Here is a 26,381-nt window from a genome sequence, read left to right as displayed (position 1 = left end):
TGTAAATGAGTCAGGGTTCCCAGGCTCACTTCATAGCTGCACTGTTGGCTCAGGTCAGTCTAGTTAGTGGCTGACTCAGGATATGGTTCATAAAGCTTTAAGAAAATTAATGTGAACAAGGCGCCAGGACCAGATAGAATACACCCTTCGATACTAAGACAGCTTAGTTCAGTTTTAGACGGGCCTCTATTTCTGATTTTCTCAGATTCGCTTTCATCTGGTATGGTGCCTATGGATTGGAGGAAAGCTGATGTCATTCCAATATTTAAAAAGGGATTATGGTCTCAGCCTGGCAATTATAGACCAGTAAATTTGACATCTGTGGTGGACAAATTATTGTTAAGGGACTACATTTAAAATGTTGTCCTGGTGAATGGCATTATGAGCAGTAATCAGCATCTCTTTATGAAGGATAGGTCATGTCAGTCAAATTTGATTTTTATGATGAGGTAAGTAAGATGCTAGACGGGGGGGGGGGCAGTAGATGTGATCTACAGTGCCAAAGCATTTGATACCATGCACCACAAACGACGGCTTTCTATACTAAGGTCTGTTGAGCTTAATGAAGTTGTTGGCACATGGATAGGAAACTGGTTACAGGATCGGGTACAGAGGGTGGTTGTTAATGGTATATTCTCTACTTGAAGTAAGATTCTTAGTGGGGTCCCCAGGGCTCGGTATTGGGCCCACTTTTATTTAACTTGCCCACCCTCCCTCCTCCCCCCTGGCCTACCTGTCCCGCTGGGCAAATGCCCCTAACTTGTTACTTACCCTTCTGCGCAGGTCCAGTCTACGGAGTTCACTGACGCCATCTTCTTCCAAGCGATCTTCTTCCTGCTTTGACCGGCGCATGCGCAGTAGGAGCATTTCGCCGGTACAATCTACTGCGCATGCGAAGTCACGAAGTGAAATCGGAAAACTTAGTGACTTTTGGCGCATGCACAGTAGATCCGTACCGGCGAAATGCTCCTACTGCGCATGCGCCAAAACGCTGGTCAAAGCAGGAAGAAGATCGCGTGGAAGAAGATGGTGCCTGTGAACTCCGTGGACTGGACCTGCGCAGAAGGGTAAGTAACAAGTTAGGGGCATTTGCCCAGCGGGACAGGTAGGCCAGGGGGGAGGGTGGGCAACACACGTGAGGGGGGAAGGGTTTTTGCGCCGACTAGGTTTCCTTCTCCTTTAAGTAAAAGTGCACTACATATATTCACAGTGCAGTATATCACTTGTGTAGCTTTACCTTCATGCAATGGACAAATCCTCATTATTAATTCATTGGAAAGTTTTCACTAGTTTGTTTCAAAACAAATATGGCAAGAATATAGTTTTTCCAATGGAAATTGTCCCTTTCTAATATGTTGACACTGAGGTTAAAAATAACCACACCACTGTTCTTATTAGCTAACCCGTTTTTTTCAACAAAATAAATTGTTTTTATGCATATAATTCAAATTATAAGAAGATTGCATGAGAATAATCCTGTCCCAGAGCGTTTCCTCTGCCACTATGAAAGTCTGGGCTTATCATCTTGCCCTACAGCTATAGTTTGTTTCTTGCATCCATAATATCACTTATTTTGGTTTATAGACAGCTATTAACCAGATTGGAGGCAGGTTCATGCCTGTCATGATGAGTGGTTTGAGAACCTGGGAACTGAAGGGAGAAACTCAAGTAAATTTATGTTGCTGGGTTGTAGTAATTTCAGTTAACCTAAATATATTTTTCTCTATTAATTACAGCAAATATATTATTTCTATTAATAACAGCTGCTTCTTATCTTCTCAGTTCTACATTCAATTTATCAGAACTGTATGGATCTTAAAATGTTTTGTGCAAAATATACAGTATTCTTTATACTAAAAGGGGTGGGAGATAAACAAATTAAAACTCCGCAGTCATGCAGTGTTTTTTTCTGACAAATATAAACAAACACAATTCCGTCTTTATTTCCAGCACTGATAATATACAAAATAGACACAATTCAATTCACAAATGTTCCAAAAGATCAAGCAAGGTGGGAGAATATGGACAATGTAAAGACATGGAAATGGGAGGAAGGTGGGTAGGGGGATGGGAGGAAGGAATGAGAGAATATGAAAAAGCAAGAATGAATATATTCTTGTGGTCCTGATGAACCTTTAAGAGAAACCTTCAAAGTTAACACAATACATATATATAAGAAGTGAAGTCGTTTAGAAATATGGAAGAACTCTGAAAGAGAAAATGGCAGTGATGTCTTATGTCACAGTGAGTCAATATTGTGATATCACAAAGTAGAACCATACAGATTACATGATTGCAGCCCCATGAAGCTTATGTATGGAAAAGGGAGGATCTCTTAAATATTAATGTTCTTAGGATCTTATATATTAATGTTCTTTATTCTCCAATAAGTTTGTCTTAAAGCAGCTATCTTAGAAATTGACTATTCAGTTGAAGGACTTTACCCATAAACTACAATTTTTCCTATAATTATATTACATTAAAAAGTGTCAGTCACGCTAATTTAAAAATAAAAATATATAAATAAAATTCTTATACTAAGTGAAGACTATTTACCCTCAAATGGGAAAAAATGGTTAAAAGTATAGAATATATAGAGTCTTTTTTTTTATTTTTCTTACTAAGCTTTCTTTGATTTTTTCAAGATGAAAAACAGAAATGTAATAAATAAAAATAAAGTAAAAAATAGAAAATAAAGAATATATATATATATATATATATATATATATATATATATATATATATATATATGCTCTTGGTCAAATACTTTACGGTATAGTAAGTTTGTAAGGCAATTGTTCTTCAAATATAATATCGTGTATGAAATATAAATAATCTAAAGTTGTGCTTTGGCCAGACTTTAAGGGTAAATAGAAAATAAAACCATCCCCTGTATGTACTGTACCTGAATTTATAATGTTATCTCTAAAATTGCTTCTATTGGTATAAAATATTTGTGGCACAAGAGAACACAAAAATATTTATTCTATCATAAAATTTATGAGGATCCAGTGTTCTAGCCTTTCCCCTTTCAGCATTATTTTCTACTCCCATTATTATTTGGGCAGACTGTTAGCAATTTGTAGCCTACATCAATATCTTATGGGCCAGCAGGAAGAGGGGTTTGTTTCGATAAAAGCTAGAAAGTGTTTCTGATAAGACATTAAGCCTCCTAATGTGTTGGCAGTAAGGTGAACAGCAGGAAATTCTTGTGCTGACATTGTGCCTTGTGCTATTACTGAAGAGTTGCTGTTACTGCAGGACTCTGAGCCTAATATAATGCAACTCATTTATGATTATCTAATAAGAATCAACATCCTGTGGTTAGGTAAGAGGAAAAAGATGCCATAATTAAGATGTCTGCTTTAAGATTACCTGTAAAAGATTTCATCCTAAACCCATTCACTAACCACAAACATTACTCATTTTGAAAGTGTTGCTGGTAACTCAAATTAACACCCAGAGTGTGGGTAGTTGCACTATCCTGAAATGGTGACACTAAAGAGAAGGTGGGGTGCAGGAGGAAAGCTTGAATGCTCAGGTGATTCAGTGGCCCAGACGCTCCTCGCAGCTTTCAAATTTCCCCTTTGTGGCTCCTCCGAAAACATCCACTTGCCTGTCATCCCAGTGGACTAGATTGCCGTCAAGAGGTGCTGTACAGTTGGCGATGCCCTCTATATCTGTCTGGGTCAGAACTCGATCCCACATGTTGAACTGTGCCACTTCACCCACGAATGCCTGTGTTGCATCAAAACGACCACCTAATGTGTCCTATATCACAGAGGAAAATGTAAAAATAAAAAAGGTTTAACGTTGCATAGACTAAGCTACAGTGTAAAAACAAATGAAAAAACTTCAGGACAAATGGATGTGCTATGAAAAGATTGTAATAATACATTTCATATACAAGTGATAGAAATAGATACATTGTAGATGTCAATGTGTGTGTGTATAGGGGATCTCTGGGAACCCACTTTTTTTCATTCCTATGGGATTTTTAGAAGTGTATTCATCAATGGCTGAAAGTTAGAGGCACATTTATCAAGGTCGAATTTCTAATTCATGTGAGCAGGGCCTGAACTAGGGGTAGGCAGAGTAGACGCCCGCCTAGGGTGCAATCATGGGGGGGGCGCATTTTTAAGGAGAATTTATTTTTAATTATATTTTTCTTTAACCCTGGTATGCTTGACCTTTAATAGTTTTTCAATTTTATAAACCGCCTGTTCCAACCCCCTCTTGCCCGTGATTCGTACTGCAGGCAGAAGCACTCCCCCATTGGCACAGGTACAAATGGGGGCAATATGATAGGTGCATGGGGCAACATGAATGGTAAGGTGGGAAATGGTAATGCAGGACCAGGTGGGGGGGCACTGATTGGAGCCCTTGCCTAGAGTGCCAAAATACCTTGGCCCGGCCCTGCATGTGAGTTTTTTTTTTAAAACTCCCATAAACTCCCATGAAATCAAAATTTATCAATAACATTGAATAGAATCGACCCAAAACTCGAATAAAATTGTGATCGAATTTGATTCGAATTTCAAAAACTCGATTCTATTTTTTTTCTCCAAAAAAAACTTGAATATCAGGCAGGCTGCAAACAACTCCAAAAATGATCCCTGGACGTCTCCCATTAACTTAAACAGCAATTTTTGAATTCGAATTCGCAATTCAACCCTTGATAAATTTTCCCCTTAGAGTTCTCCATTTGACAAATACGTTCCTCAAAATCCCATAGGAATGAATAGAAAGTGGGGAAGTTTTCACGTGATGAACTCTAATCTCACACTTTGATAAATAAGATCAGGATCAGGATTGAAAATACTGAAAAGAAAGAATGAACTGGGAAGGTGGAGTGTGTTAGCAAGTGTAAGAAAATGGAAGGATTTTTAAAGGCTCAAGGAATAGCATTAAACATTATGCTAAACTAATGTACATTACTAAAGATCAGAAAATGTAAGCGTCCTCCTTACAAAACTACAAAGAAAACAGTTTAACCCTATCCTGTCGATTCTATGTTGCCAACAAAAGTAACAAATTAGGATTACAGGCGTAAGGATACAGTATAGAGAAATTGCCTAGAAGCACCTTTTCTCTGAAACAAAAATAAACAGGTAAAAAGGTAAGAGTTAATAGTCAAGCACCAAACACACCCAATAGTATACACAGACAAATATTAATTATAACGGTAAGACTAGTGACACACAGGGTACTTCTCCCAAAATCAACTTCTTGCTGCCTCTTATTGATGGGAATGGGGAACAACTATCAACATCAGCAGAGCCAAAAAATGCGTGAGTGTATTTTAAATGGCTAAATTTGTAATTTAACTGTGTTAATTTCACACCTAAAAGGAGAACTAACCCATTCCCCACCATAAGCCCCCCTAAGCTTCCAGGCATTGCCCCCCCTTCCCCTCTCCCTCCCCGCAATCTGCTTTAGTGTTAAAAAAACCCTTTTAAAAATTCTGACCTAAAATGCATATAAGCGCAGCAGAGCTCCCGGTCTCCATTTTCCAGCTCTTCGTTGTGTCTTTGGGTCTCTTTGCCACCACGAAGTCTGCTGGAGCATGCTCAGTTGGGCCAAGTCAGGAATTGGTTCAACTGCACATGTGCAAATCGGCATTGAGACCCGAAGACTACGTGAAGATATGCAAGAGGGTGATGGGGAGCTCCACTACACTTCTCTGCATTTATGGTTGAGAATTTTTTAACAGGTTCTTTTTTTACACTCAAGCACATCGTGGGGAGGGAGAGGGGAGGGGGACAATGTCTGGAACCTTGGGGGGGGGCTTATGGTGAAGGGGGGCATAGTTCTCCTTTAAAGGAGCAGTAACGACAAACAATGTACTGTAAGTGTTTTAAAGGAATGACAATGTATGGTTACTCTGCACTGGTAGCACTGGTGTGTTTACTTCAAAAACACAACTATAGTTTATATAAACAAGCTGATGTGTAGCCATGGGGGCAGTAGATAACAGATAACTTCAGAAGAATCCTGTATACAGAGCTTATCTGTTATCTGCTGTGTATCTTGTGCCTTTTCTTCTTTTTCAGTCTGCCCCATGGGCTTCACAGCAGATTTTTTATATAAACTATAGTAGAGTTTCTGAAGCAAATGCACCAGTTTTACCAGTGCAGCACAAAAGTACATTATATTTTCGTTACTTAAAAAGATTTATTTCTTTTGGTGTTACTGTTCCTTTAACTCTCACTGCAAACTAAACAACCAAAACATAAAAGGTTCCCCTTGCATTCATTTTTAAATCACAAAGTAAGAAGAGAACAAAATGTACCTGTTCTTGTCCTAAAATAATGACCCCATTGGGTTTGATGGGATGCCAAGCAGAGAGGTTTTCATTGGAGCCTTTCTTCTTCCCATCCTGGAAAGCTGTCCACATGCCATCCCTTGTGGTCCAGGCTACGCAGATATGATGCCACATACCATCTTTTAGGCTCAAAGGCAACTGGGTGACCTGTCCATTTGAGACATAATTTGTCAGACTGAGGTATCAACATAGCAGTTATATGTTCAGTAAAGGTGAATAGAAAGAGTACTACACATAAGACAATTGGTAGAGATGAAATACATTTTTTTTGAAGAATAAGTAAAATTCTCTAAAATTACTCTAAACAGATGTCTCAGGTAGACAGAATCCAGGTGGAAAGGTATGTTATTCTGGGGGCTGCTTAGAGTAATTTTAGGGGCTTTTAAAATAAAAGACTTACTTTAAATTCTTCTTTAGCCATAAAGGTATGTTAGTAGGGATGCACCGAATCCAGGATTTGGTTTGGGAATCGACCAGGATTTGGCCTTTTTCAGCAGGATTCGAATTTGGACGAATCCTTCTGCCCTGCCAAACCAATTCCAAATCCTAATTTGCATATGCAAATTAGGGGCAGGGAGGGAAAAAAACAAGGAAGTAAAAAAAAATTTCCCCTTCCCTATTTGCATATTCGGATATGGTTCGGTATTCGGCCAAATCTTTCGTGAAGGTTCGGCCAAATCCAAAATAGTGGATTCGGTGGATCCCTATATGTTAGTCAAATATTACCAATGCCAGGGAATGAGGGTTTTTTTCTTTAGCAGCTGGAGGGATTCAGGTTGAACAGGTTGAAACTTTCTCAAATGGAATTCTCTTTGTGTGTTTTTTGGAATAATTTTACACAGCAGCTCTATACTATTTTCTAAACTTTCATATAGACATGCACACCAAACTGTCATTTGTGTAAGTTAAAATACATATAATGGGGATTTGCTGTGCCTCAGGCACAAGTGCAAGGGCACTAAGGGGAGCAAGAGCTCTTCTATGTGCTTCCTCCCATCATCCCCTCATGTATACAGTGCTGCCAAAGGCAGGCAGCGCTATCTTTTTTGGGGCAGATGCAGTTTGTAAAGGTAGGAAGGCAGGGTGCAAAGTGCAAAAGAAATGCTCCTATTTTTGTACTTTGCATCTTGCCTTTCTGTTGCTAAATGACCACTATAATGTACAACAAATGCTGTGGTTGTTGCTAGACTATGTTGCTGCATATTGCAATCAAATGTTCACCTTGTCATTGATAAGAAGCTCCATAGGGTTGTGTCCCCATTCTAACAACACTATTTCATTAGGCTGACCCGGTACTGAGTAAGAGAAGGGTGTCCCTGATCCTGCCGATGCCTTGGATTTCAACCACATGCATATGGTGAATGCATAAAGCTCTGGAAGAGTCTTCTTCACCCGACCATACATGTAGTTGGTGCGGACTGAAAAGCTGAGCTTGAAATTTTCAGGGTTGTACCCTGGGTTTCCTGTGTAAGAAGGAAAATAATACAATAAACGTTTTACAGAATTATGATTCTATGTTTCCATAAAAGAGCGATTTTTCTAAAGCAGATTTTCAGGCAATATAACATTATATGCATATACTGTATATGTGTGTATAAATGTATGTACTACAATACACAAGAGACGCTTATTTTCTGTAAAATATATCTGGTGCTTAGTGATGTCATTGGTTATAATTGGGGCACAGTTATGCAATTTGTGAGACATGACTCACTAAACTTGTGTCTTATAGGAAATAACAACCCCCTATTGTAAGATGTAAGTCATGAGGCATTCCAGGATCATATGATGTATGTTTAAAGTATGTTTTATAGTTTTGGGTAAATTATAATCAAGTTATGTAAGCTCTCTCAATGTTTTTATGACCATTCTCATGTAATAGAAAGCAGTCCAAAAGAAGGCTGAGTAAGGCAGGAAGGAGGTGGGTAAAAAGGAAGTAGAACATGCAGTTCTACCTGTATTTTCATACTTTGATGCATAATATAATTTCAGTTATATTTGTAACATGTTTATGTGACACTTGCATAAACACATGCCCATATATAGTATTTAATAACTTAGCTGCTTGCATTGTTAGGAATCTTTTGCATTAAAATCTCCTATCCTGTTTGTTACATCTAGTAACTTCATTACCCAGTGTGACACCCTTTTTCTTTTGATTTATATTAATATATTAAAGGAGTAGTATCCCCCCGTTCATCATGAGTTCGATAGATAGGGCTTGTGTCGAACATATTTTTTGCCTATCCTTTTATAATTAAAGAAATTCTATTTATGATTTATTTAGCTAAACAGGGCAAACAGGGAAATTGAAGCTACTCCATGTTTGGTTCTTGCGGGGGAAATAACGAGATTCTACACCTAAAGCTCATCACAGACGTTAAGATTTTTCTTTTCTTAACCGATTTTAGTGTGATCCGAAAAATCCGTCAAATACCTTGAGGTTAGTGGGCACTGAACGATTGTGCATCTAACAATTTTTCTTCCGAAATCGGTCAGAAAATTGATCGGACAGGTCAGAAGATTTTCATCATTCACATTGAAATCTATTTATTGTCCAATTGTTTGCAGGGCCAAGCAGGCAGCTACCCGCAGCTTGAAATAGTCTTTTTAGTTGATAGACAAATCGTACATTTAAACGATCATTTCAAGATAAGCTTGGCCTTACGATAACGAAAAGATCTTGTAAAAAATTTAACATCTATGGCCACCTTAATACAGCTAAGAAGTGCATTATTTTGGAAGATTAACTGTGCACTGGAAATCTCATTATCTACACTGCAGGAACAAAAGATGGAGTGTTCATTTTCCCTGTTTGCACTGAGTAGCTACAAAAATTACCAGGGGCAGCAAAAAGGCATTCCTGGTACCTAAAAGTGTATAAAATCTGATTTTTAAATACAACAAGAAAAAACAAAGCATTTAATTATGGATATGGCACATCCCTGCTTTCTTGTAATATAAAAAAAACATACCCACCCTCACCATGTTCTAGTTCTCCAATGCGATTCTGTAAAATGCTTAGTTCTTTCTCTATATCCTGTTTGTCTCGCTCCCCAGAGGCTGTGCTTTGTTCCTTCTCTAGCTCCTGAAGCTTGGCCAGAAGTTGGGCTTCCAGCTCTAGCATCTTGAATTGCAGGGAATCCCGTCCATGAAAAGGAGATGGTGATGCCGAAGTTGGAGAGGATGCATTATTCACTCGCTGTTGAATCTCTGTCTAGAATAAAAGCAAAATATATCACAATTACATTTTTTAATTAGAAAGGGTATTCTGGTTTCCCTAAAACGTTGTTGGTGTATTTCAGTCTTCTATTTATCCTTATCCGCTAGAACAGTTATAGGTACAGTAACTAACAGTGTAGTACACCACAATCCCAATGAAAGATGTCAAGGGCTGAGTTAGGCTGCAATTGCAATTTTTAAAATATACTATTACAGAGATACACTTTAGCATACATGCTTTCCACTTACTATGAGAAAGTAATTTCATTACAAAAAGACAAGCTGTATATTTATTCTTTATTCTTGGTCTAACAGTGTGTTTGCCTGTGAATTGAATATCTATAAATGAAATTCAGAGTGTTACTAGTAGGCTATGTATGAAATATTTATACAATCGGATGGATCGATCATTGCAGCTGGATTAGTGGTGCAAATGAATAGGAATGAGTTTCCTCTAGGAGCTATTTGTGGGGTCTTGAGATTCCACAAGAACCGATTCACTAAGCTCGAGTGAAGGATTCGAATGAAAAAAATTCGAATTTCAAAGTATTTTTTGGGTACTTCGACCATCGAATTGGTTAAATTCGTTCGAATACGAACGAAATCGAACGAATCGAACGAAAAATCGTTCGACTATTCGACCATTCGATAGTCGAAGTACTTTCCCTTTAAAAAAAACTTCGACCCCCTACTTCGGCAGATAAAACCTACCGAAGTCAATGTTAGCCTATGGGGATGGAAGGTCCCCATAGGTTTGCTAACCTTTTTTTGATCGAAGGATTTTCCTTCGATCGTTGGATTAAAATCCTTCGAATCGTTCGATTCGAAGGATTTAATCGTTCGATCGAACGAAAAATCCTTCGATCGATCGAACGAACGTTTAGCGCTAAATCCTTCGACTTCGATATTCGAAGTCGAAGGATTTCAATTCGAGGGTCGAATTTCGAAGTATTTTTAACTTCGAAATTCGACCCTTAGTGAATCTGCCCCTAGATGTTGCAGGAATGTGTTTCTGGGGTTAATGTAAGAAAAAGGGCACAGACTGATCCAGTTAAATTAACCCATAGCAACCATTCAGCACATTCAAAAATGTGTACTTTTTATTGCATTATCCCCATATACAGTACATGGAAAAAGATCACTATGTTCTGTAGATTTTCTAGATTGGTTTTCTAAACTATTACTGTTAAAAAAGAAAATGGTCTGAAAAATAGAAGCTATGGGACATATTTATAGTTCTGTGTGGGTTCTGTTCCAGGAATCTACCCTCAGAAGGATTGTTAGAATATTAGCAATATAAAGGCTAAGGGGGGAATGTAATATGTTTCGCTAGAGCAAAAAACCTGCACAAAGACATTGTGAATGTTAACGACCATGTTTGCGTCCTTTTTGACTGATTGAAGACCTCAACAACTTCATCGCAAAGTTTGCAAACAAATAGTTTTAGAAAATGTTTGCACTCGATGTAACAAAATTTTACAATTGCAGAACCTTTTTTGAGACAAAATATATACCGAAACTCCAGAGCAGGTGTTAACGCTAAACCGTTGCTTACAATATATCGCAATGTAATATTCGCCAACTACTGATTTTAAATTGAGAGCAGTGCTAAACATTTGCAAAGGTGCCATTTAAAATAATGCTGTCGACTTTTAATTACATTCCACCTTAAATCTTGTGTTTGTTTCAAAATGTGCACACAAAGCAATTGCCTGCAGTTAGTATGGACTTGTCAAAAGAACCACAGTCTCAAATACCCTTGCAAAAAGTATCCATGAGCTTTCATGAGTTCAAGAAGTGATTAACAGTCAATGAGGACAACTACATTGTCCTTCCCTTAAAAGTGCTATTCATAGTGATTGAATAAGTGGTTAGTGTCTAGGTAAAGGTGTGCAAATCATTGTAGAAGGCTTCATATTGTCCTCACCCCAGGCTCAAACAGTGTTTCTCTCTCTTGTAGGTTGTCACTTGTGCATTACTTGTCCTACACTAGGGGGCAGATTTACAAAATTCGAGTGAAGAATTCGAATGTAAAAAACTTCGAATTTCGAAGTATTTTTTGGGTACTTCGACCATCGAATTGGTTAAATTCGTTCAAATTCGAACGATTCGAACGATTCGAAGTAAAAATCGTTCGACTATTCGACCATTCGATAATCGAAGTACTGTCTCTTTAAAAAATACTTCGACCACCTACTTCGGTAGATAAAACCTACCGAAGTCAATGTTAGCCTATGGGGAAGGTCCCCATAGGCTTGCCTGTGATTTTTTGTTCGAAGGATTTTCCTTCGATCGTTGGATTCAAATCCTTCGAATCGTTCGCAGGATTTGCGCAAAATCGTTCGACTTCGATATTCGAAGTCGAACGATTTTAGTTCCCAGTCGAATATCGAGGGTTAATTAAACCTCGATATTCGACTATTGATGAATCGGCCCCTAGGGGTCGAAGTGTAAATTCGAATAAAAAAAAAATAAAAATTTCAAGCAAATTTTTGTGTACTTCAACTAGGGAATAATCCAAATTCGATTAGAATTTAAAAAAAGATCGAAAATTTGAACATCGAAATTTATCTGACGCTTCGACTTCGACGCTTCGCCATCTTAAACCTGCCGAATTGCTGTTTTAGCATATGGGAGACCTCTTAGAACCTATATGAAGTCAATTGGTGGACTTTGAAAAAGTTTTTCTTTTGGAAGTTTTCAAATCGATCAAATCTAATTTGATCGGAAGCACTGTTACTTCGATTTGTATGATTTGATTCGATCGATCGCTACAAATCGTTTAAATCTCGATCGAACGGTTTTTATTCGACGGCAGGATTGCCAAATTTGTTGAAAAAACTTTGAATTCGATATTCGAATTCTATGTTTTTTAATTTGATGGTCAAATTTGAAGTTTTTTGTACTTCGAAATTCGACCCTTGATAAATCTGCCCCTATGAGTTTCTCTGACCTTCTTAATTTGTGCTGGAAATGTTCAGATTAACAGATATTCTAATATGAGCATACGGTTCACTTATATAGTTTTATAGGATTGTGAAATATTTCCCTGAGGGATTTCTGCCTATGTTAGAGTGACTACTGTATCATTAATAAAAGAGACCCTTCTGAGCTATAAGATGTGTTAAGTAGCTTGCAAGAATTCAGCAGCAAGAAAGTTTGCTTAAAAACTCAGAGGCAGGAGACCTTGAGTTCGATCTGTCAAGATTAATATCCTTACGGTATTACATTAAAAAGGACAGGTTTCCCATTACCATGCTTGAAAGTGCTAATAGAAATGCTTTTCAATTAATTTTAGAATTCCCTTTAGTGCATCCTGGACATGTTAACTGAAAATGGGATTCTACAGAATGTCTGCTTTTTATCCTGTGCTTGAATTGCTGCCCCCATTGTTACACAGCAGCTTGTTTATATGAACTGTAGTTGTGTTTTTATAGCAGACACACCAATTGGCAACAGTACATTATATTGTCATTCCTTTAATATACTTAAATTTTTTGGTGTTACTGTTCCTTTAAAGGGGGATTTATTAGACGTATTTTCAACAGAAAAGATTATGTTGAAGATACTTAATATTCACTAGTGCAAAAAACGTTCACAAAGACATTTGCAAACCATTTTCGTGCCATTTTGGACTGATTAAAGACCGCAACAACTTCCTTGCAAAGTTTGCAAACAAATTGCTTTTGCGAACGTTCGCAGTGTATTTAATATCATTTCTCAATCGCAAACAATTTTTTGCGACAAAATATTTAATGAAACTGCAGAGCAGGTGTTAGAGGTTTGCAAAGCAATAAAAGCCTAATGAAGAATATTACATTGCGACAGGCACATTTTTATTTGCAACTTTTTGCTCTATACAAATTTTATTACAGCTGGTGGCTTGGTAATTATTTTGCGTATAGCTCTCTAGTCAAAAATTAAGTTATTGCACACGTTTGTGGTTTTTATTTTGCCACACTGTTTTCTCTTTATGTCATGTATAAACTAACTCACATAGTCACCTCAGCAAGATGGTCTTGGCTGGAAGGATATCTTGGACATGGAGGTACTTTGGAGCAGTACCAGGCCCAGCACCCAAGCCAAACCACGATCAACTGGTGCCCTACATCCCCAAACCCCACCCCTCCTGTGACAAGCTCATGCGGGGCAGTGACAAGAACCAAATCTTCACCCCCCAATCAAGAATGTGCAAGAATGCTGAATTCGTATAAATTCCCCACTCAAGTCTTTCCCCTCTAGGATATATGAATAATCGTAAGGGATGAGTACCTTTTTGCACTTTTAGTAAAACAAAATCAATTATGGGGTAGCTGCTGTCTATACAGCGAGACCTGTGCACAGGCCCAATTAAACCAAAGTAAATATCAAAGACATGCACAGTTTCTCGCTTAAAAACATTTATTGGTGCATATAAACCACAAAAATAACATATCAATGTTCAATTCACACACACCACAAAGCAGTGTCTCCCCCCCAGTCTGCCTACCTGTTGTTAGCCACACCCTCCTGACGCGTTTCGCGCTATTGGGCGCTTCATCAGAGGAGGTGTGGCTAGTGCTGGTCATGTCCCTTAAGTACCTGTACTTTGCACCCTTCCCAGCATTTACTAAATGACCCCTATAATCTATGTAAATATCTCGGTATCCTGATATCCATGGAACACAGGTTATACTGGGCTATACATTAACAGTAAAATACACAGGAACAATATAACACATTTATAAACAATTATACATATTATATATACTCTGAAATCAGGATATATCTATATATATATATATATATATATATATATATATATATATATATATATATATATATATATATATATATATACGGAAATTAAAGGAATGTAGAGATATGGGTATCTCAACTTAATCTGATGAGAAAATGCCCTGAAGTCAATCAACCACCTATAGAATAAGTAAAGGGCTTTCCAAAATTGGAATCATTTTTAAGCCATTAGTAAACAATAATCCATGATATAAAAAGGAGAAACAATAGCCTCACAAAGCTTCAAACCGCATAACTTAGAATTATTGTGCAGAGAATGACTATAGAAGTGATTGAATCTAGCTCATATATTACTGTGAAGCTGGAGGGCATACATATGTATTCTGCACATTTCTTTGAGATAGTGCTACTTCTTCTCAGAAATCTATCGCATAATGATTGTCTCATTCCCATTTTGTAACCCCCAAGGGGACAGTTTAGGTGGTGGAGCACATGCAAGAACACTAGAGGAAAAAACAAGAAATAGGTACAAATATCAATTTGTTCAAACAATGAACCAAATGCAATGGCAAATAATATCTGTATTTGTAGCCCACAGTAAGCGAACATAAATATATCACATAACAGATCAAAATATTTTACTTATGTGCAACAATCAACCAAGTACTCATTGGTAGGGTAATATTGGCAGTAAGCAGACTTTTTTCAGGATAAAGTTGTGCCAGTTAAGGCCTCTTTTGTACAAACATTTATAAACTCTGAAACCACAATTTGGCCTAATAAATAACCCAAAGAGGTAGTTCATTTTCAGTACCTCAAGACTTTATTTTCAGTGGAGGTAGGGTGACTCACTGGTTATCACTGCAGTGTGGGGCCCTGTGATTGATAATGTTTTGGGACTATCTGCAAGGAGTAAGTACTCCAGTAGGAGTTATGTTCTCCTTGTGATTGCGTGGGTTTCACCCAGGTATTCCAGTTTCCTCCCAGACTTCATCAACACTCAGCCAGGTTCATTGATTTAATAAAATTTCCCTTACAGTATGTGAATGTGATAAGGACCTTAAACAAGGCAGTGGTGTGAACAATGTTTAATCTCTATAATATGCCTCTGCTGTGGTCACAGGTAGGAACTCCTCCATGGATATTAATTTTATGTCAACCCTTTATCCCTCTCTTTAGTTCTGAAAGACTGCATTTATATTAGGGATGCACCGAATCCAGGATTCAGTTCGGGATTCGGCCAGGATTCGGCCTTTTTCAGCAGGATTTGGATTCGCCTGAATCCTTTCGCCCGGAATCTGAATACTAATTTGCATATGCAAATTAGGGATGGGGAGGAAAACCGCGCGACTTTTTGTCACAAAACAAGGAAGTAAAAATGTTTTCACCTTCCCACCCCTAATTTGCTTATGCATTATGCTAATTTGCATATGCAAATTAGGGGTCGGATTCGGTTCGGTATTCAGCCGAATCTTTCGTGGAAGATTCGGGGTTCGACCGAATCCAAAATAGTGGATTCGGTGCATCCCTAATATATATTTATAGGGTGTCAAGAGATGCAGCCAGTACACTACATCCTATGAACCCCTTTAAGAATTAGAGTGTGTGCGACATCTCCATTTTCCCTGCTGACCACCCCCACATGGTTATCACTTGGCAGTTTATGCTCCAGTCTATCACAAGAAGTTAAAGGTTCTATTTATAAAAGCACAGGCAAATGCTAATGAGACAGGAGGCTCAGTATAGCTGGCAGATCAATGGAGCATTACAGACCAGTAATAAGCCACTCAGAGGAAATAAGGTGGCTTGTGGCTCCAGAACTGGTTAATTATTTAAGGAAAAAGAGAAAAGGGAAAGATGGGCTGAAACAGAACATGTTGAAAACAGAATCAATGTTACATTGTGCATTTGTTTTTTCAGTTTCTAAGTCAGTAGTTATTTGTGATGATGCTTCTTTGCATTATTATTCACATTGTGTAACAGTACAACAAACCTGTATGTAATAGGTTTTCTCATTTTATTAATTGTGGTTTGAATTTATTTTTCTATTTGCCACAGAAATTGATGCAGGGATGCTTGCAACAGGCAAGGGGGTTTCAATAATCAGGAAGAGACACAAACATATTCTGTATGTGAGGAAAAACATAATATTTTATTTTATTTTGAAAATGTTTTATTTGATTTTCATATTAAACAAGTAATAACATTATGACAGCAAATATTATGCAGATGAAGAAAGACATGTATTCAATATGATGGCATAGTGAGATTGAAAACGGAATACAATTTTAAGAGACTGACAACAATAAATTGAAAATAACAAAAATTAACTAAACCAGTGGAAGTAAACATATTAAAAGAAAGAAAAATGTCCATTCGTTGACTGGAATGTCTGAACGCATAACTTACAAATGAAGAAACCGTCCTATTTGTTTACCTGAATTAGAATTACAAGCTTCAAGATAAGGAGACCAAATCAGTTTAAAAGAGTCTATGGAATTATTCCCTTTGAAATATTTTAAAGACAGTAATTGAATGTATTGACTAGATGGACCACAAAATATTGGCTTGGCAAAAATTTTTGCAGTTTATAATGGATTTTCACATCTGGTATAAGGACACGCACATCAACCAGGGCCACCACCATCGGGTTTATATGAGTGCCCCTGACCCATGTGACATCACTTAACCCCTGCTGCTCCCAACTTCCTACAGCATTAACTGGGGCCTCCCTAATGTCTGTGACATCACATGCAGTTCCTGCCTCCTGTGATTTGATTGAAAGGATAGAGTTTCAACTCAGAGAATATGAATGAGGTGAATGCGAAGATAGAATGTGAGAGGGCAATGGCACTCTCCACACTGGCGATGCAGCTCCCCTCTACCCCCGCTCTGGGGCTTGAAATGGTATGCACAGTGGTGGCATCAGAAAGGCTGCCTCTGGTTGGCAAGTACCCCCGAAACACCCCTGATGGTGTGATGTAAAAGATGCAATGCTGGTACCAGGAGCAAGTGGAGTTTTACTTCCATCAGAATGACACACGTATGTGGCAGAGCTTACTCACAATTACAAACTTTAAAAGTAAGTCCACAGAGGTTGTGAGTGCTGACTCCATCTTTGCCAATGAACGTAATGTTTTTTGTTCCTGTTTTGAGACAAATCAGCTAAATTGTAGTGACACTAGCCAGGGAATTAATGAGGTTTATTGGCTGTTAATAAAGAGGCATGAAAGCCATCACTATTGCAGAACACAAATACAAGAGTCCTCTGCACTCAACCCATTATCAATATATTTAAGACAGAGACATTTTGTGCATACTGCTACTGAAAAATGCCTTACCCTTTAAACAAAACAGGGATTGTTTGTCCATATATTGCAATATATTTAAGCTGGCCAACTACGTCAAAGTCATCCCACATCTGGCCAGTCCTACATTCTGATTCATTAAGAATTCTATTGCTTGTTATATATGCTTCGACTTAGTCCCTTTGTAAAATGTATAATGAAACAATAGAATTCTTAATGAATCAGATGCAATTTGAATGTGTCAATGTCTTAAATATATTGATAATGGGTTGAGTGCAGAGGACTCTTGTATTTGTCTATCTGTATTTTGTGGTCAGAGCCTCATTGCACAGCTTTCCCTTGTTCACTAATGCAGAACATGATGTGTCTAGGGCACAGCCAAGGGTTAACATTAGGAAAGAGCCAGGGCCGGATGGTATCTCCTGTGTTAGTTGCGATGCTGTGCTAATTAGCTGACTGAAGTTTTTACATCCATCTCTAATGAGTCTTTGGCTCACTCTGTGGTCCCTAATTGTCTTAAAAAAATCTATTATTGTTTCAATAACCAAGAATAATAAGCCTTCAGGCTTGAATGATTAAAGGCCTGTTGCACTAATATTTGTGGTTAGGAAAGTGTCTGAAAGTCTTATTAAGAAAGGTATTACATCCATCATCCCTTGTATGCTGACCAACTAGAATTTCCATATCGTTACTTTTTCTTATGTTCTACATTATACTAACTCCCCCCCCGCGCGGACAAGAAACTTGAAAATGATGTGAGGCTACTATTTGTTGATCGTTCAGCCTTTAACACAATAGTTCCATATAAATTGTTCACTAAGTTGATAGAACTAGGACTTAATAGTCATTTGTGAGCCTGGGTTTTTATGGAAAGATCTCAAGTAGTGATAGTTAGTAGTTGTGTCTCTAATACTATCATACTAAATACAGGTGCTCCATAAGGATTCATACTAGTCCTTCTATACTCTATACTCCCTACACCCATGATTGTGTGGCCACATCCAACTTCAGTTCCATCATGAAATTTGCTGATGACACAGCGGTGGTTGACTTCATCTCCAATAACGTTGAGTCAGCTGATAAATGATCAGGTTACATTTTTATCTATCTATCTATCTATCTATCTATCTATCTATCTATCTATCTATCAATCTACCCTTTTAGGGCATGGTATAAAATCTCACCAAGAGAATGTGAATGTAATGCACTTTGCCCATCAGCACTAGAATCTCACAATACATTTCTGTTTTGGGAGAGAAAAAAATTTTTTGTGCCAGAAAATACACCAACTTCATTATTGTGTGCTCCTTGCCTTTCACGTCAACTAATCTGATCTGAGCCATCCCTATTTACCTAGGAGCTGTCCATACGATGTGTTTGGAGGAATTTGGCAATTTGGGAGCCTTATTTTTTCTATGAAGAACAGATGTAGCATAGTGGAAAGGAACTTCTCTAGCAGGGCAGGGCAGAGTGTATGCTATTGCAAAGCTATCATTTTGCCTTCCCATTGACTCCAATGCATTTAAAGGAGAAGGAAAGGCTTCGGACACTTGTGGGTGCCAAATGTTAGGCAACCCCAAGTGATTGTATTGACTTACCTGAAACCTATATCCTATCTGCTCCTATCAGCAAAAAAACCGCACCGGCCTACATCCTCTTCCGTCTTTCTCTTTCCTTTGCGCGGCTGCGAATGCACAGTAGAACGAAAAGCCGAACTTTAACTAAAAATACTGTGCATGCATTACCCCCGGGAAGTTTAAAGAAAGAAGAAGCTGGAAGTGGATCACTCTGTGGTGCTTGCTGGAATAACCCCGGGCCGGTGCAGTTTTCTGCTGATAGGAGCACCAGCCCAGGGTTTCAGGTGAGTCAATACAATCACTTGGGGTGCCTAAAATTTGGCATTAATTACTAATCAGCCTTATATTGTGATGTTTCTATTCTATGTGTACTGTATATTGTGAGTGGGTCCCTAAGCTCAGTAAGTGACAGCAGCACAGAGCATGGGGGGGGGAGATGGGGAGTTAATGGGGCATCTTTGGAGACACAGATCTTCCCTGCTAAATGGTTGCCTTGGGCTGGTACAGAAACCGAAAACATAATGTACAACATTTCTAGCTACTTCTTTAGTTAAGATTCAGTTCTCCTTTAAGGGGAAACCTCTGGCAGACATACATTCCTGAAAGAGTGTTTGTGCAGTTATGATTTTCAATAAAATACAAGCACCCGTTATTAACTACTAGCTAAATATATAACATACAGGTAGGGGGTCTTCAAGTGGAACTTAGAACTAATTATACTGATTCATGAATAATGTACAAATGGATGTCCTACAGTGCAGGAGTAACTGTGTCTCAGCTACAAACACATATATACTTTTATAACATAATATAATGGAGTCCCATTAAAAAATCCAACTGTTCAACGTATGAATCTAGTTAATGGGTGCTGGGAGCTGTACCTCAAGAACTGCTGAACAATGGCAGATTAAGCATTACTGCCCCCATGCCGACAATACAAATACAATAGCAGGGTTTGATATGTACCCTACTTTGCAATAACATTCATATGTATGTACAAAAAAGCATTAAACAGGGACAATGAGATGTGATGGCCTGCCAGGCATCCAATCAGAGAGACTGCAACATGTCTTGTTATGTCATTGCACAGTGTGTTCTTACCACTCTCTGCAGGTGCTCATTACTTTCCAGTGGCTTTTGGCTGTATATGTCTCCTGTCTACCTTGGGAGTACTAATATTCCTTAACCTCGTGGTTTTTATGGTTGGCAGGTTATACAACCTGTGTGAATTATGATGGATCCTCTTGGATGACTGATTCTTTGCAAATGAGCAAGTACAATTCTACCTACCTGCCTGATAACATTGCAGCTAGTATCAATCATTATTGTTTTTTCCTCACGGACTAGTTTAAAGTAATTTACCAATTTAGTCATTTACTAATGCAATTTTACTTGCATCTGCCCCCTGTGCAGAGTGACCAAGGCCTGTTCTCTTGTGCCTTGTGCAAACCACAGTGCTGTCCTATAAATCAAATCCCTATGCTTAAAGGGATTCTGTCATGATTTTTATGATGTAGTTTTTAATTCTAACTTACACTGTTTACACTGCAAATAATTCCCTCAACAATATAAAATTTCATTCCTAAACCAGCAAGTGTATTTTTTTTAGTTGTAATATTGGTGTGTAGGCAGCCATCTCAGGTCATTTTGCCTGGTCATGTGCTTTCAGAAAGAGCCAGCACTTTAGGATGGAACTGCTTTCTGCCAGGCTGTTGTTTCTCCTACTCAATGTAACTGTAATGTGTTACAGTGGGACCTGGATTTTACTATTGAGTGTTGTTCTTATATCTACCAGGCAGCTGTTATCTTGTTTTAGGGAGCTGCTATCTGGTTCCGGTACTTTCCCATTGTTCTGTTGTTAGGCTGCTGGGGGGGTGGGAGGGAGGGAGGGGGATGATATCACACCAACTTGCAGTACAACAGTAAAGAGTGACTGAAGTTTATCAGAGCACAAATCACATGAATTGGGACAGCTGGGAAACTGTCAATATGTCTAGCCCCAGTCAGATTTCAAAATTAAATGTAAAAAAATCTGTTTGCTCTATTGAGAAACGGATTTCAGTGCAGAATTCTGTAGAAGCAACACCATTAACTGATGCATTTTGAAAAAAACATTTTTCCCATGACAGTATCCCTTTAACACTTGCATTAGTCAAAGGTATGTAGTAAAGCCCCCCTGCACCCTGGCATCCACAGGTGCTCTTTTACATATCTGTGGAATTGATGTCTGGTAAAGGGTGTGCAGGAACAAGGGGGACTGTGGACAAAACTCATGACACTTTGCTTCTGTTTTTCCTCTTTGAGTGTTCCCTCATTTAGTAAACGAACCTTAGTAAGTCTTCATTTGTATCTAATGTGTCTTATGATGCCTTGCACATCTGTCAGACTTAAACATGTCCAGTCCTGCCATGAGGAAAGGTGAGAACCATGCCTCAACCGGCACTTGATCATGGGCATCAAGTATCCCTCCACATAATTCTAACATCAGAATTTTGAATAGAGCACAGTAGGCATGAAGGGCCTGCAGCATTGTGTCTGTAAAAAGCTTAGAAGTGCACCTGGACTTAAAATGTACAGTGCAATGCTGTTCCCTCCTCTATGGCTTTGGAAGACTCTCCAGCAGAGTAGGCTGAGTTTTAGATAGGACAGACCTGTACAAATTTTGGAAGATAAATAGCTATATCATCTTTCGATGCTTGTCTGTAAGGGCACTGTCATTATTACATAGGATAAATGTATGTCATTCAGATTCGCTCAATAAAACATCGTTCTGTTCACTTTAACAAACACAGAGTGGAATTAAAAGTTAATATCCTTTCATTTATACACACATATAACTAATCAGTGACTGGCCAGTCTACTACTTCATAAAAACAATAAAGAATCAATACATAATTGAATAAATAGATTAGGAGAGCCTTAAAATTCGTTGGCATTTCTGACCATAATTTGCTCACAATTCACATCATTCAATATAAAACTAAGAAATTAATTTGAGTTAAAAATCCAAAATATCAAAACAGATCAGTTCCAAAACATTAAATATTAGGTGGAAACGTCAATGTCTATAGCCTTATAATGTTAGAAGAAGCTGACCTAAAAATATACTTCCAGAACATTTTTTGCAGGTTAATAATTCAAGAGTTTTTGGAGGTTGGCCCACGAGAGTTCAAGTACAACTACTTCTCCACTATTACCACAATTAGTATATTTGTGGCATCTTAGGCATCCAAATATTGTGTTGTATTAAACCAGAGGGTATCCTTGCAGCACAACATATAGAACTGACCTAGGGATAAGCAACAGTTAATGCTTAGTGTCTATGGGAAATCTGTTTACTCTTTTCCAGTACCTGCTCAATTAGATTGCTGCTGAATCTGGCTGCTATCTGACATTTTCCTAATTTGTATTTAGAACTGACAAATAAGGCAACATTTCATTGGGATCAACAAGTTACAGCTGTGGACTCAGTAGACAGAATAATTAAAGGTTCACCTTTAAGTTAACTTTTAGTATGTCATAGAATGGCCGATTCTAAGCAACTTTCGCTTGGCCTTAATTTTTTCTTTTTTTATAGTTTATGAATTATTTACCTTCTACTTCTGACTCTTTCCAGCTTTCAAATGGGGCTCACTGACCCCATCTAAAATACATATGCGCTGGAAGGCTACAAACTAATTTTTATTGCTATTTTTACATTACTCATGCTTTCCTATCCATATTCCAGTCTCTTATTAAATCAGGGTATGGTTTGCTAGGGTGATTTGAACCCTAGCAACCAGACTGTTGAATTGCAAATGGGAGAGCTGCTGAATGAAAAGCTAAATAACTCAAAAAACCACAAATAATATAAGTTTAAAATTGACTGCAGATTGTCTCAGAATATCACTCTCTACATCATACTCAAAGCTCATTTAAACCCCTGTAAGGATCAAGAGACAGAGCCTGAAATGGAAAGCAGAAAACTCAATAGTTGCAACAGGTAGCTACCGGAATAGTAGTGTGTGCTTCGTACAGCATTTCAGCATAGATGGTACAAGAGTCTTTATTTGCTTCCAGTAAATATTTTATGGTGCATTTGCCCTTGGCCACACAGTTGGAGTTAGAGAAGAGTGGACTCCTAATAATGCAAGAAGACTGGGCCATAGTATGTTAAAAAATACAAAGACCCTGACATATTGTCATAGCTAGGTGTACTAATATAAACATCCGGGATACCCATACTATAGTACTGTAGCTGTTATATCAGACGGATGCAACAATGTTGAAAGTTGCAGTTCCACTGCTGTTGGAGGGCCATAGACAGCAAATAGAAAAAATATCAGTATATAACACTTGTTACCCAATAAAATATTCTTTTTTAATTTTTTATGTTTTTTTCCCACAGAGAGACCCCTATGATGATGAGGTTGCAAGACAAAACCATGAAGACTTGCTCTGCCTGTGTTTATTCTGCTACTGTACCCTATAATACCCCAATTGTATTGTACCCCAATAATATAATACCCTATAATAATCATAATATCCAAGCCTTGAATTGCTCTTTTTTATATTGTTACATATGATTGTTCAGGTACTTACAATCATTATTTTAGGGGGCTGAGGCACAGGAAAACAAAACTCATTGCCCCAGGTCAGATATAAGCATCAAGCTCATGATTCCAAAAACCATAGCCAGTGTTCCTAAGAAGAGGCTTAACCAACGAACCTCTTCCAAGTTAAAACTTCATTTGGGCACACTTGATTTTCACCCAAACTACCCACACAGAAAAATGGGTATATAATTTGGTAGCTATCCTTCCAGAATGACCACTTTTGAGCCACAAGATTATTTGCGTGCTGATGAATATTTAGTTTTCTATTTGTCTGCCCCAACAGAGACAGATCATTTTTTGAAATGTGATAGAGATGTGTGGAAAGTACTTTTATTCCAGATTTTTAGCAAAATTTAAAGTTAAACTTTAAAGTTATACTGTATTTTCCACTGCAAAATATATATTTGAATATATTAAATTAGTTTATTTGAGAATATAATTGTCTTCATTAAATGCTATGTATAATATAAGCTGCCATTGCCTATCCCTTATATATACACCCTATTTTACTAATATAGATTGGCATATATTGCTCTGGAAACGTAAAAACTGTAACATTTTAACCACTCAGCAATGAAAGAGTTAAACAGCATGCAGTGCTGAATTTGCTGTTTCAATGTACACAACCCTTTTCAATATTTTATACCCAATAACCCTATGATTGCTGACATTTTATCCAATGAATATATCGTGGTAACGGCTACCTCTTTGCAATTAGCAATAAAATGTCTGTGCAGCGGGTTTCTGAAGGGTTAAATTCCTCTCTTCATTCCCCATCCCCATTCCCCTACCTGATAAAGCTGTTTATCCTTGGCTGTAGATCAGTGAATATATATTACGTCTGTCTGTATCATTTATTGCAATTTTGTCAGGGTTTTCTCCAAGCATTTGTGTCTATAAAGTGCATTGCTGTAATACATTTCTTACACAAATGCTGGAGAAACAGCATTTTCTCACGGCCCATGCCATTAATCTTTAACATTAACTCAGATTCCCTCCTCCTTTCCTTACCTCAATTTTCTCAATGCGATCTTTCAGTGTCCTGACTGCCCCTTCCAACTCCAGCACCGCCTGGGGGGAGTCGAGGGGCAGATCTCCCATAGCTCCTTTCTTGGGTCCCCAGGCATCTGCTCCCTCCCGATAAGTCTTGCCCAAGCCATTCTCACAGCCACTGAGCTTACTGGTCAACTCCCTTATGGCCTCTTGGTCAGTGAGGATCTGCTTTTTCTGCTGTAACACAGTCTGTCTCAGCTGCTCTGCTGTGTTCTGCAAAGAGAGCACCTCTTCTCCTGGTGGCTGCGGGGCATCTCTCTGTACATCTCTCTGTACATCAGACGGGCACTCCATCTCCAGGGGGGTGCACAGGAGCCTGCTGAAGCTCAGAGGGGCCTGGCTCTTTGAACCTGATAGCTCCAGCAAGGAATCTTTGGAGCCATACAGGGTTTTAACACCATGGAGAGCTCCCAAGCTCTTCTCCATTGGAACTGTAGGAGCAGATTCATTGTCAGCACTAAGGACAGGTCCCTTGGCTGCTGGATGGACACTTGCTATAATGCATATGATGGCACCCAGGAATGCAAGCATTCCTGCCACCAATAGAACTGCCAGAAACTTCAGGGTGACAGCTTCAAGGGGACACCTTAGCAGAGAAGGCACTTACACTGGGATAGGCAGCCCCTTTGTTAAAAAAAAAGACAAGCCCTTTCTCAGCAGAGAGTGTTCAGGCAGATGGACGGAACCTGACAGGCAGCTCTCTCAGCTCAAGCCTCACTCTGTAGTGCACAGCCGTTGCTTAGTCTATGACTTGGAAGGGAGGAGAGTGTTAGACGTCAGAGCTCCCACCCCCATTTTTTTTATTCCTCTAGTGACTTAGCACAGCTTGGCTTAACCCATTCCCTGCTTATGGAGTAATTACGTCTTTGTACCAGAAATGACCAATACTGTGTAAAAGATTATACCTACACACACAATACAGTTACAGCAGCAGCATGGGCAGTAATGTTTGCCTTATAAATATTGGTGCATTGAGAGACAATGAAACATTAAGACATGTTTTTTTAGCAATTAAAAAAAAAACCTTTTTTTTTACATTCATTATTTGTTTTTGGTAAAGAAAGAGAGCCAGAAAAGAAAAGGTAAGGAATAACCAAGTATACATAAATGTATATGTATGGGACCGAAACGTCATGTTGGCAGTACATGAATTTATTAATACACTTATCTGGATTTATCACAAGAAATCTATATATATAGTAAAGTGTAATGGGTGGCACTCCTCTTCCCAACATCACCCAGTTGCATGGTTACTTAGATCTTACATATAGTTTCTAAAAAAGACCTTTCTCAAGGCTATGTCACCTTTTGTACAGTGTGTTTTGCTATATGTATGTATATATATATATATATATATATATATATATATATATATATATATATATATATATAATGCAAATAAGATAATTTGGCTGTTCATGCAATTTTAATACACTTGAACAATTTTTCACTAAATTATCTCGGTGTTGCTGGTCTTTTTTGCATTGTGTAAACCATTTACCTTGCACCAGAGGTAAAACAGTTTGGTCAGTGTGCGGCCATATAAATATATATTTATATGGAT

The 26,381-nt window shown here is 38.2% G+C and overlaps 1 protein-coding gene across 2 annotated transcripts; it reads right to left on the bottom strand.

The window, feature by feature from the left end:
- Nucleotides 1-1,919: 1,919 nt before the first annotated feature.
- Nucleotides 1,920-25,552, bottom strand: nptxr.S (neuronal pentraxin receptor S homeolog). 2 transcript variants are annotated; one of them, XM_018261220.2, is made up of 5 exons: nucleotides 24,776-25,552; nucleotides 9,305-9,542; nucleotides 7,547-7,788; nucleotides 6,293-6,472; nucleotides 1,920-3,771 (listed from the first exon to the last, which is right to left on the bottom strand). In XM_018261220.2, exons 1-5 carry the CDS (start codon nucleotides 25,346-25,348, stop codon nucleotides 3,547-3,549), a joined length of 1,458 nt encoding a protein of 485 aa, XP_018116709.1. In that variant the 5' UTR covers nucleotides 25,349-25,552; the 3' UTR covers nucleotides 1,920-3,546. The 2 variants fall into 2 exon arrangements, with proteins under 2 accessions (XP_018116709.1, XP_018116710.1); XM_018261221.2 differs by having other exon boundaries at nucleotides 9,311-9,542.
- Between the last annotated feature and the right edge of the window lie 829 nt (nucleotides 25,553-26,381).

Source organism: Xenopus laevis, chromosome 4S, assembly GCF_017654675.1.
Source record: "Xenopus laevis strain J_2021 chromosome 4S, Xenopus_laevis_v10.1, whole genome shotgun sequence".
Taxonomy (NCBI): Eukaryota; Metazoa; Chordata; class Amphibia; order Anura; family Pipidae; genus Xenopus; species Xenopus laevis.
Note: the sequence above shows the minus strand (reverse complement) of the source record. Positions and strands in the feature narration are given on the sequence as shown.

What these genes read in the sequence shown, in the direction of transcription:
- nptxr.S (XM_018261220.2), bottom strand. Translation starts at nt 25,348, where the DNA reads ATGCTTGCATTCCTGGGTGCCATCATATGCATTATAGCAAGTGTCCAT. An exon ending in ATCGCATTGAGAAAATTGAG is followed by an intron (nt 9,543 to 24,775) that starts GTAAGGAAAGGA and finishes CTTTTATTCTAG; the next exon opens with ACAGAGATTCAACAGCGAGT. An exon ending in AGAACTAGAACATGGTGAGG is followed by an intron (nt 7,789 to 9,304) that starts GTGGGTATGTTT and finishes CTTCTTACACAG; the next exon opens with GAAACCCAGGGTACAACCCT.